The sequence below is a fragment of the Poecilia latipinna genome, unplaced genomic scaffold (genome assembly GCF_001443285.1).
Source record: "Poecilia latipinna isolate Pla-1442-1.1 unplaced genomic scaffold, P_latipinna-1.0 Scaffold54, whole genome shotgun sequence".
Taxonomy (NCBI): Eukaryota; Metazoa; Chordata; class Actinopteri; order Cyprinodontiformes; family Poeciliidae; genus Poecilia; species Poecilia latipinna.
In genome coordinates this window covers 1,290,432-1,302,760 of record NW_015112670.1, presented here as the reverse complement: position 1 = coordinate 1,302,760, position 12,329 = coordinate 1,290,432, and the positions used below count along the sequence as shown (strand labels likewise).

Below are 12,329 nucleotides of genomic sequence, written 5' to 3'. Positions count from 1 at the left end.
TATATATATATATATATATATATATATATCAAACGTAAATGCACTTTTTGTCATTTTGTGGTGGTGATGGATCCAAATGCAGAGAGGCAAAGGCAGCAAGTATGCGATGAATGTATAAAAAATTTATGAACAAAAACTTATAAAAACCATAGAAGACACAGCAATACAGGAGCAAACGGCAGCAGAGTAACAGGGAAGTAACGAGATACAACAGGAGGAACTAGCAAGGAGAAGTGTTTAAATACTGCAAGGGTGAACAATAGACAGGGTCTGATTGGCTAATGGGCCACAGGTGTGAAGAGAGAGAGTGGGAGCAAAGGACAAGGATGAATAAACAGGAGAACAAGGAAATGGATCCAACCGTAGCAAAACATATCTAGACACAGTTAATAAATATAATTAAACTAGAATCACCAAAAAGAACTGAATTAAAGTGAAGAAACCCAAACATGAAGGGCAGGTTTGCCAGAGAAATATATATTTGCACGCCCTGCTTTGAAAAAAATTCCTTCTTTTTAGATGGCAAGAATGTGATAAAATTGCACATGAATGTGCCCGTCAGTTATTTTGAAGTAGATGCTAAAAAGGGGCCTTTAAAGTGAAACACCAGCAGAGATAAAAGCAAAGAAATGACAATGAAAAGAAAGAACAAAAGTTATGGTAAAGAAAAGCGATAGTCCAAGTGAAAGTCAATGTAACCAGGAGCAACGAAATTATGAAAACAAAAGCTTAGATCTGTGTCACTGTTATACTGCAAATCTCTTTAGAGATAAAGTGAGGTGAAGGGGGGAAAAAAAGATGATAATATTGCACTAAGTCAAGCAGGATTGAGGTGCAAAAATGGCCCCAGTTCACTAGTACTACTGCCAAGCTATCAGCCTGTCCCCTTCAGGCAGTTTTTCCACAACAAAAACAGACAGCCATATTCAGAGAAAGAAGAAGGATAAAAAAATAAAAACTTTTCTTGCGGCAGATAATCAAGCTGCAGTTGCATGGTGCTGCATATGTAATGTGTTTTTCATGCTTCGGGATATATTTCAGGACCAAAGGATTCCTCAGCACTTACATAGCCTTGGTCACTCCGCTGTCGAGATTATAGGTAAGACGTTGATAAATCTTCCATGAAACCAGCTCAAAAAGTGAGCAGAATAAATCTTTAAGCCCAGCGGGAGGGTAGAAACAGACCTGCTGGAGAATTTCAATAAGAAAAAGAAAAGACAGAAAGCAGATACTAGAAGAAACGTGCATAAACTCCTGACACATTCAACATCCATGTTAGGCCTTGAAGTTGAAATATCTCCTGACCCTGCTTGAATGGCAGCACATTTTGTAGGAGGTGCTGAGATGTCAATCTGATCTTTCTGATGAGTTTAAATAAACTGCTTTATCTGAATGAGAAGCAAAAGTCAGGGAGACAAACATGAAGATCATAGAAAGTAATTCTTCCTTTTTCCTTCAGAGTTTCAAGAGTGGTACTTAGTGTAAGTTTGTCCACAAGCAGCTATGTCCCTCATTGAGTCCTGACCCTTTAACCCCCTCCTCCCACAGAAAGACCCCAATGTTCCCCCTGGAGGCATTTATACTTCCTGTATATTTCCCCTTTGAGTGCCAGAAACTGGAGACTGTTGCTATAGAAACAGCCTTGTATAAGAGGGGTGGGGAAAAAAATCTCTGCAGCATTGCTTAACTTGGACTAGTGTTTTGTATGTGCAAGTGTGTTCATGTGTGTACGGCGACTTCATGAATGACTGTGTAATCAGGGAGTTTCAGAGAGACAATGTGTGTTTCTCAATGTGCCTCAGAGAAAGGAGGGAGGGATGAAAAGAAGAGCAAATAAAAGTGTTTGCATGTTGCATGTCTGTAAAGTCATTTTAAACACCAACTTCCTTTGTATTACTGGTACTTCTGTTTGTCTCCATCTGCAGAAGTGCCAGTGTGCTGCTACAGGCTTAATTCACAGTCCATTAATGTGCAGCATTAATGTAAATGAGACAGGTTATTTGATTAGTGGCATCACTTACATTTGCTGGACGCATGGCAGGTCCATTACACACCCCAGCCTGGTTAAAGCCTCCGAGCCAATCCGAAGATTGCTGTGCTGGAATTGAATCTGTTCAATTTGCTTCTGTATTCCAAAGACCTAAACGGTCTTTACTGCAGCCAAGCTCCCTCCCCCACCCCAACCTTACAGGCTCAACCCCTCTGGTGGGTAAGGTGACATATTGTATTAGACCATCAGACAGAGGTTACTCAGCCTTGGTCTATATCCTCTGCGATTCTCATTCAGGCCCATATTCTCCTCCCTTGCCTCTCCAGCCGCTCAGCAGCCTGGCAGCAACCCTTCTCTATTGATCCCACAATCTCATCAAGCATGTTTCCTGAAGATGCAATTTCCAACACATCAACACACAGGGCCCGAGCACTTTGTTCTGGCCGCACCCGCCGTGTCATTGATCTTGTTTGCCGCCTTCTTGCAGGTTGCCAGTGGCCTCCGTCGAGTTCTGCTATCATCGCACCACTGCCAGCATCACCTCAAGCAACCCCACATCAAAACAGCCACTCCCCACTTTCCGACACCGTTGGATACATGCCTCTCCGTGTTATTTTCGAATTTATTTGTCCAACGCTGCCAGGATTTACGGCTGAATGAGCTTCGGCGGAGCCGTGTGACCTATAGGTGCACATGCAGGTTTAAGTCAGAGTCAAATTTATTGGAGTAAATTCAATTTATCTAATATAAGGCCATTTCAAAACTAATGTCATGCTTTACAAGAAAATCAGGCCCAGTTTATATAGAGAAAGAGTAGATTTGATTGCACATTGATTCTAAATGTAAAACATTTAGAATCTTGTTTAGTTTAAAAAGCAAGTTGGTAGAAATGTATCTATGCAACGAAGCCAAACAATTCCTCCACATGATTGACTTTGCAGCAATCTCTCTTCCTAAGCAATGAAGTGGCAACAGTGGACATATAATTGCAGAGTTTTTGACCTGCATAGCACTAAAGGAAAATGCACAATGGAAAAAAACACATAAGTCCAAGAATCAGTTCCTAAAGGGAAGTCTAGTCCAAGTTGACAAAAATACTTCTGTTAAGCCAGTTATGTCTGTTACTGATGTAAGAACAAAGCCAATTCAATTCACTTTTAATCCCAGTCCAATGCTCCAGACAAGGAATAAGAATGCGGTGGTCAAAAATGCTTAAATACACACACAAAAGGGACAACCAAGGGCACTTCACACACAGGCACACAGACACAAGCGCCGTCATTTGACCTCCATCAAAGCCATGGCAGAAAAGGCCATGCGAGACCCCACCGGGAGGTTGACAGGTTTCCTCGTTCTGAAAAACTAAAAAATGCTTTTATGAACAGCAAGTTACTATTGATCAAACCTCCACACCAGCAGCAGCTGCCATGCACAGAATATTTGTACTGTGCAGCCAACAAAGCATTCTGTGTACATTTACTTTATATTTCAGTTATTTAATCTTTTTTTTTTTTCATTTTCTTTACAAATCTATAAAAAAAAAAAAACATAAAAAGCTAATCCTTTGGCCTTTCAGTGGTGAGGTCAGAGGAGCCTAAGCATGCACCTCGGGGCTACGAAACCTCATCCAGTTTCTTCGTCCTCCTACGACTTCCCATTCGTCTCCTCCCCTCTCGCCCCTTTGTAATCTCCTCCTATTTTTCTTTTGCATAATCTTGTCACGAATGCGTTTCAGATATGACTAACACATCCGCTCGTCCATTCCCCTTTCCCTTTCATCCACTGCTTTTCACCCTCTGTCTCTAATTACCAAGGCAATCACATTTACCAGTTCTCCTCCGCTTGTTTATGCCTCCCTGCAACTGTTTGAATATTGAAATTGCTTTATTTCCTCTGCATTCTTTAAGAAAAGGAAAAAAATGTAATACAGAAGCCTGGAAAATTTAATTGAGTGGGTCAGCGGCTTTGGGGTGAATTATTAAATAAGCAGCAAACTCTGTTAATACAAGTCGGTAAAAAATACATCGACATGTTTTCACAGGCCGCTTACTCTGGTCATTGCCCTTTTTCTCACATTAACATCTGTAATGGTCATTAGAACTATTTTCAGTCAGGAAAATGAGGCAAAAGCTCTGCAAATGGACTTAAAATAATGTTAAAGAATTAGGTACATTTGTTTGATCAGATTTCTTTGAGTGTAAAATCGAAGGATTAATGCTGCTATTGCAGGAAAAATAAAATAAACATAATAGAAAACCTAATGAATTTTTTTCCCCCTGTGCTTTATGACATGCATGGAGTCGTTTATTTGCAAGAAGTTCATTATTATTTGGTGATAGGCTTTGAGATGTGATAGTTCGGAGGAGCTTATCAGTAAGCTATTTTTGCTGCTGTAACAGGTTTGCACTATTAAGTGTTTTAGATGCATGGGTTTGGACGCCAGTTTAGAGATGAAGGTCAGAACAGTGTGGGACTCAAAGTTGTACGTTTCTTTGAGTGTGCTTTTACGCATCAGTTTTTCACATCTATGGGGATGTTTACAGGTGCTCTTAAGGTCAGTGACCATTGGTTGGGGAACAGTTGCATTTTATTTTCAACTTGAAAAACAGCAAGCTGCGCTGTGAACTCATTTGTAAACACATGGTCAGTTTATCAGCTAAATGTGCACTTGAGAATACTCACTTTGCTTTGTGCAACAAGTTTACTTGCTGCATCTGACTTACCCTAATGTCTTGAGCCATGTGTGGGACTATATGGTATGCTATATACTGGCCAGCTGACAGGCCATTAATAATAGATTCATAAAGTTATCCTTGTGTTTGACATGTCTGATGTAGAGGAAGACCTGATGAAGAATCAGGTTGAGTGCATATACTGTGCTGCACATCTTCATACAACACAGTGAACACAGATGTATTTATACCTTTATCACATTTGATTAAAAAATATTTTTGATATAGCCAATAAGTTGATTTCTGATAGGAATTGTGTTTTCATTATCTCACCTATTAAAACTAATTGGGAAGCTAAACAGTCTGCTAATGCTAAAAGTAAAGTAGTCACTATTTACTTTGTCACAATCAGTCATATGATCACCACCATAGGTGATCATAAACACATTATTATTAGTGCTTAAAATTACATGTCAGACTTAAAGGCATTGGTAAAATTGTGCTGCATAGCTCCACTCAGTCACTTCAGTGGCTAGGTGATACATTAGGAATCACTTATCTAAAGGGCATTGGTTTCTAGTGCAGCAAATTATTTAAAAAAACAAATACTTAATTATTTTTTTTTATCTTCAAGTCTTTGATTTAATTTCCCTTATTAGGTTACTTATGTTACAAGCTTAGTGAATTTGTTGAATAAAATATTTTAACTCAATATTGGAATTGTTAATACATTCTTACATTTTACAGAAGTTGCTTTCATTAAATTACTAATTTTGTTACCAACTCTTACCTAATAGTGATTGGACAACACCATTATCAAAGAGTGAGACAAGCATTAAGTAAATGAGTATTTATTGCATTCACCTGAATATAATAATGCATGTTCTTATGAATTACTAGTGGCCACTGGATGCCACAAACTAGTGGTGCAAGACAGTGATGCTGCTTTCTTTTCACTATCATCTCCAAAGCTTTTGTAGCCCCAAGCAACTTTATCCTGAACAACATGTAGTGGGGCAAAGTATTACATCACACAGCAGAGATTAATGTCCAGAAATATTTTATTTCCACTGTAGAACTCTATGCAGTTCTACAGTGACAAGTGGAGTCACTTGTCACTTTTTCAAGGTTGTTGAAGTTTTTAGGGAAATTGAGAATGATTTTATTATTAGTGGCTTTTTGATTAATGATCTAAAAGCAAAAGAATACAACAATATTTTGTTGTATTCTTTTGGGAAGCTAAAAGAATACAACAAAATCAGGGCCATTATACATATAATGGCCCTGATATGTATCAGGGCCATTATAAAAAGACACAAAGTGACTACTGTTTCAGCTTGTGTTTCATTTACATCCTGTTACCTGGTGGTAACAGCTTTACATCAGCTTGCTTCTAAGCTAAGATTACTGTTGTCCTTTGTCCTCATTGAGCTGGAGTTGGAGAGCGCTGAACTGCGTCCAGTTTCTAATTTGAGAATAATCCGCCATAATTCTTGCATAGGCAGCCCATCATCAAGGACTGGCATGGTTGACACATTTTGCAATCAGCACAGGGTTTGTCTGGAAGCCAGCCTGATTACTCTGTGGGGGGTAATGACATTTCTGAGTGCAAATAATCACATGTTGAGCGCCACTTTTCTTTGCAGAGGTGAATTATATTAGACATATGTATCAGGGCCATTATAAAAAGACACAAAGTGACTACTGTTTCAGCTTGTGTTTCATTTACATCCTGTTACCTGGTGGTAAGAGTGGCAAATACAAGTGGGCTATATTTCGCTGCATACATTGACCTTGTTTCTCCTTACTTATGAAACAGAAATTAGAAAGCCTCCAACGTCTGACCAATCCTTACGAGTGTCTCGTTGCTGGGCTCCTCTTGGTTTTAATCAGTAAAAGGATGGGACTTGCTGGCCTGTCTGAGGTAATCAACATCAGGGGCCATAAAGCGATGCTAATTGAATGGTCTCCTCATTGTTATGCATAAGGGGTCTCTCTTTCCTACCTCCCTCCTTTCTCTCCCAAACGTTCACTTTCCACTCTGACTCCCCCACTGCCTTTTCTCTCATACGCCTCTCATACAAGTCCCTTGGAGACCCTCCATAGCCGGCACTGGCTTTTCCCACCGACAGCTCTAAGAAAACAAGCCTTGTCTGAAGTGGATGTAGGAGCTGCTGAGAGAGTTTAGCCCTTGTTAGGATTCAAATTTAAGAGGAAGGGGTGTTCAAGAGGGGGTAGGCATCTGAGAAAATGGTTCGAGCCTTAGCATGGAACACAATTAATCTCATTTTTTTTTTGTACTGTTAGATAATTTGCAAACAAATGTTTGTTTGTTTTTTATGAAGAAGCATCAGTAACACTTTTTAATTATATGCTAAAAAGTTAGATCTGAGGAATTCTACAAGAACATTTAGAAAACACTGGGAGCTTTAAGAGTTTTTCCCTCACCTTGGCCCCTCATTTAGGCCCTGCTGTGAATACCCACAGAAATAAGCAAAGACTGTGACTGAGCACATTAGCTTAAACAACAGCCTTTTTGGATGAAAAGAAATAGGGTCATATCACATACGATGGCACACTGATGATTCACGATGAGGCAATTTTTGTGGGAGGACTTTTTTTTTTTTTTTTGTTCTAGATGTAAGTTGACAAAATTATGTGGTTACAAAACCAGTGTGATTAATATGAACAAGCAGCATTGTCCATGTTTAGATCACAGAGGCAAATCCAACTGAGGCGTCTTCAACTAGGCCAGTGGGGTTGAAAGTCAGTCCTCAAAGGAATGTTTTTTTTTTTCTTTTGTTAGTTCTGCTTGTCTGGCCATTACTTTCCTACCCAATTCCATTTAACTCCCTTCAGTGCTCCAACTAGGATTTCTCCCATTGAGCTTAACTTTTCAGAATGAATTTCAAGTGGGTCAATCAGTGAACAGAAGGAGGAGTTGTGAAAAATGTCAATTTTCTGCAATGTTTTCAAATTGTAGACTACCTGTAGTTTTAGCAATGGCACCAGAGGAAGTGAATAAAGCCATGTAGTCCACTCTTCAAAATATTGAATTAACATTAACAGCCATCTCGTTCAGCTTCTCTCTTCCCAGTTAGGAATGGTTGTTTATAGTGCAGGAAATGTGCGGTAAGCTTCATAGCGCCGAACTGGCGCATAACATAGATCATGGCCAAACATTAGCAACTGACAAGCAATCGTTTCTCAACATCTGAGGGTCCAGACTATCTATACAAAGCAAAGCCAAGAAAAAGGGATTGGTTTTTACCAGGCCTTAGTTCAACACACACTGAATCAAATGATGGTTCATTAACAGGCCTCTGAAAACTTAAACACGCTGAAGAAGCTAATTCAAAAGGTCCAAGTTAGTTGGACCACTTGAATTAGACATGTTGGAGCAGAAACGTATCGGAAATGGACAGGACAGTGGCCCTTGAGGTCTGGGCCTGGACACCTATGCACCAGCCTAACACTACAAGGGAATGTCATAGGAGGTGGCAAGCACATCACTTGCAAAACCGATTCCATAAAACCCAACCCGTGAAACAAAGTCACTCATCGTAGCCACGCAGCACAGAGTTGGCTGTGTTTGTCGATCAGTGGTTCAAGCAGTCACACCATAGCATGCCGCTGACAATTGATTTTCTTTTGTGTGCGCCCATTTTCACCTGGAATTGCATGAAGGCTGTAATCCCTTCCCATACCACACACAAGCCCACCTTCCCCCGCAGGCAGCTGATGCTCAGGCTGCCATCTGGAGAGAAGCTGACCACTGCTTATCAGCCCCCTGGCTCATCACACAGCTGGCACTGTGGCACAGAGTGCATGGATGTGTGTGTGGAGTTAGTAAAAGGGGGCCAGAGAGGAAGCTGAACAGTTACTGAAACACATACAGAAATGTAATTGTGTAAAGAAGGTGAAAAGCACCACAGAAAACAAAAAAAGAAAATTTTGATTAGTAAACACTACAAAACACAACAATAAGCAAAGAGCTGCAAACCTGCATGAAAAAATAATAGAAATTAATTGCCAAAAGAATCATATTGAAGGATTACTAGACTTAGGTTGGGCACTTGGAACTAAACCAACATGTCTGCCCTTTATGCTTCGCAAATTCTCTTTCATGGCTTGGTTGTAGGAGCTATTGATCTGAAAAAGTCAAACACACCCACTCAGGTCTTGCAAGATGGACCATTTTTGCCTCTATTCATTACATTTCTCTCGCTGACTCTTATTAGAGGTTATTCTGTTTTCAGCTAAAGAGGAATGATTTTGTGCAGAACAAACTTAGAATCCAACCTATACCTGCATACGTCCAAAGAATTTGGGATGTTTATGTGGGGTTTCTCTCCTCCTGTTTGTAATGAGACTTTGTGTTGAGACGAGTCACTCAGTCAGTTCACTTAGTGTTTCTGTCAGGCAGCCTGAGTGAATCAGGGAATGTGTCATGCGGGTTAAATGGTACCCAGACCAGTGTGTCCTGCCACTATCTGTGGCAAAGTGCCTGATACTGATGTGCAAGAAATCAAAGTAATTTTTTATTATTTTTAAAATTAGAGTATAATAGTTGTGTTTATGAACCTAACACAAACCTTTCACAAAGAAATTCCATTAAAGAGGTGCAAAGACAATCTAAGCCATTTCTTGCCATTTGTAAAATGTCAGTGAAGGTCATCTTGTCCCACACATGGGTAAGCTTTCAAACTTTTACTGAGAGATGTGGAATGAAACAAAAAATTTAAGAAAATTGCCCCCTTAGCTGAAGTCCAAAGATCCGTTCTGCCTTGCTGCCCTTCACCGCTACCAATTCACTTTGTTCTTCGAAAAAAACAATATGCATGAAGCACTGTGCTGTGGCATACTTGGTGTGTTTTTGCTTTAAATATGCGTGTCAACTTGTTGCACAGATTGTTCGTCATCAGTACATGGCACCCTTGAGTTCTGAATAAGGCTAGTCCTTACACAAGTCAACCTCTTTTTCACAAAACACTTCTGTCATAAAATTGCAAACACAGGCCCCGCTCTTAGCTTCTCAGCTGCTCATAAATTATCAATCGCAGTGGCCATGTTCAGTGCCCATGAGCTTTTTAAAGATCAAGCTGGCATTGTGAAACCAAAGGAGACAAAAAGTGCAACTCAGCAGGAAAAATATAAAGCCTTACAAACAAACTGTACACAAAGCTGGCAAACCCTTACCTAAGTCAGCCATTACAGGGTTGTGACTACCTCTCTCGAAACCTCAGAGGTGTAACAGCAGTGGGTTGACTTCAATCTCCCCTTGTCATCTTAGTCCTTTCAGAAAACACACATAGAAGTGTTTTTTGAAACAGGAAGTAGGGTCTCTCTCTGTTGAGAGGCAAGAACTCTGATTTCCTCGGGGGCTGGAAAACTGACTCCCCAGTTTGACCCCTTTGTGTTGTTCCTGCATGTTACTCAACATGTATTCATACCACAACGCTGGTAGAATGCTTGCAAAACTCATTGAAGCCCAGTATCCCTCTTGCAGAATTGTTTGATTTCACCAATTAGTTCTTCTGGCAAGAAATTCAGCATTCCATGTGGTTAGCCAGTCTTATTTCCATTAATCAATCATCCAAGTTGGCTCTAAATTGGTACTCTAGTGCCGGGGTCTCCTACTGAGCCTGCAGCTGTGGGAGCGTGTTGAGACTCTACGGGCTAGACAATCTCACAGGAAAAGGTTAGCCAGCACCAGGTTTGGTCCAACTTCCTCCTGAGAATCCAACTGGCTTCCTCATTTCCTTCCCACAACTCATTTTAATTATCAAATTCAACTGGTCATTTAAATAATGACTTTCAATGCCTCTTCCAATTTAGTTTTTAAGTCCAGAAGACATGTCTTAATGAGATGATAATTAAACAGCATCTGAAGTTGCTCATTCCCAGGAAGAGTGGCATTACCTCTTAATGTGGGTAAAACAGATAAGCAAGACGCTTATGCCAGAGCTTGCCGGTCTTAAAGGGAAGAAGTAAACACCTCCAGTGAAAGATAGGCAAACAAACCTGATTAAATAAGATTTATTTGTGTGTTTGTCCCAATTGTCTCTTTGTTCCAGTTTGCTTTCTTTCTGGAGTGCCTGTGATGGGGGAGTGGGGGGAAACTACAGGAGCAGAAGCATCAGCTTTCTTATTCCTTCCTCTAAAGAGATTATAAGTGCCTGTGAAATAACTTCAAAGAAAATGCATGGAATTCTCTTTTTCACTTCATATCAGCGTGCAACCATGAGATTGAGACAGCTCCCAGGGAGGAAAAAATGGCTTCAGACATCTTGCCACACACAAAGTCCACACCAACAATGAACCAGCCTCGTTTAAGCCTCTTTCCTCTGCCACCGTAGCCATCTGGACGGTCTAATAGCTTGTTAGCCTGAATCTAGCGAACTAGTCTTGAAGGAGGGTGCAAAGACTATAGTTGACTGGCAAAGGTCAGAACGTCGGAGAGGGTTCGACCGCTAAGCAGCCACAGAGATGATTTACAGTGATCCCTTTAATTAGTGCATTCAAGCATGTTAACACTTCTCTGCTTTGCAGACCATAGCTGCCTCATTACATATGCACTGGTAGACAGGCAGTACTGATGAACTGTACTTTTGATTTATAGGATGTGTAAGGGTGTTTTATGTGTCAGTGCAGGTTTTCACATAGATGTTTTATGATGGTCCTTGCCTTTGATACAGCCTGTTTCCTGGAGGATCAGTCTTTGAAGTCTTTTTGTCACTACACTAATGCTTACCCATGTGTATTGCCCAAAGAGACTGGTGCAATTTCAAGCGTGCTAAAAAAAATACTGCCTCTGTACGTATGTGAGGTCTCTGCTCACTAAAATTTGTAAAGTCTGTGGTATCGCTTACTCCCTATTCCTACTGTCCCGTGACACTCATTTTTGCTTAGCGGATTTTCTAATGAGTTTTTGGCACAGCTTGGGCTGATCCAGGAGGCGTGGATATTAAGAAGGCTTAGATGCCAGGTGGTGATTTGCTCTGTGGAAAAAAAAAAAAAAAAAAAGATCTGGGATATAATTGTCCTCAAAAGAAACCTTTCCAGCTGTATAAACAAATGGAAGCTAATGATTTGCTGTCTACTTTCACTTTTCAGATAAATTAGGCTCAGAAGGGCTAAAGCTCAGGGTATTGCAGAAAAACTATTTGAGCTACAAACAGACAGATCTCCCATGTAACCTTCAAACCAGTTACCAGAATATACTACAAACATTTGTACAGTTATAGAAGCCATGCAGGAATATATCCCTAAAAAAATGTAACAGATTTTCTGTCCTAAATTTTCTGTTAAAATTATGTTCATCATCATAAAACTTTAGTTTTGATGATGCACAACTTAGATAACCTGCTTTAAACCACATCAATTGTCTTTACTGTTCTTTAGTGTACTGAAAAGAAACCTATTTATGTTAATCTAAGTCATAATAGTTGTTTTTTTTTGAGAGAAGTAGCCTTCAGTTCTAAAGCAAACACATGCTCCAATTTACTCCCCAAGTTAAAAAATATTCATATTAGGCTAATTACAGATCCTAAATCCTAAAAGGGATTGAATGTCTGTAACCTAGTAACTCTCAGGAAAACCATGTACGTATGCATGGATGGATGGAACAACATATATTAAAGTACCGTATTTTCCGCACTATAAGA

At 40.0% G+C, this 12,329-nt stretch overlaps 1 protein-coding gene across 2 annotated transcripts in view; it reads right to left on the bottom strand.

Moving 5' to 3' along the window:
• iglon5 (IgLON family member 5) overlaps positions 1 to 12,329 on the bottom strand; it is a 163,913-nt gene that overhangs the window by 71,326 nt on the left and 80,258 nt on the right. Inside the window, exon 1 of one of the 2 annotated variants that reach the window (XM_015053793.1) lies at positions 9,862 to 9,889. The exons of the other annotated variant lie outside the window; for it this stretch is intronic. Within the exon in view, the coding sequence (XP_014909279.1) occupies positions 9,862 to 9,874 (13 nt within the window). The 5' untranslated portion in view covers positions 9,875 to 9,889. Of the gene's footprint in view, positions 1 to 9,861; positions 9,890 to 12,329 lie in introns of those variants that run through there. 2 annotated transcript variants of the gene reach the window in all.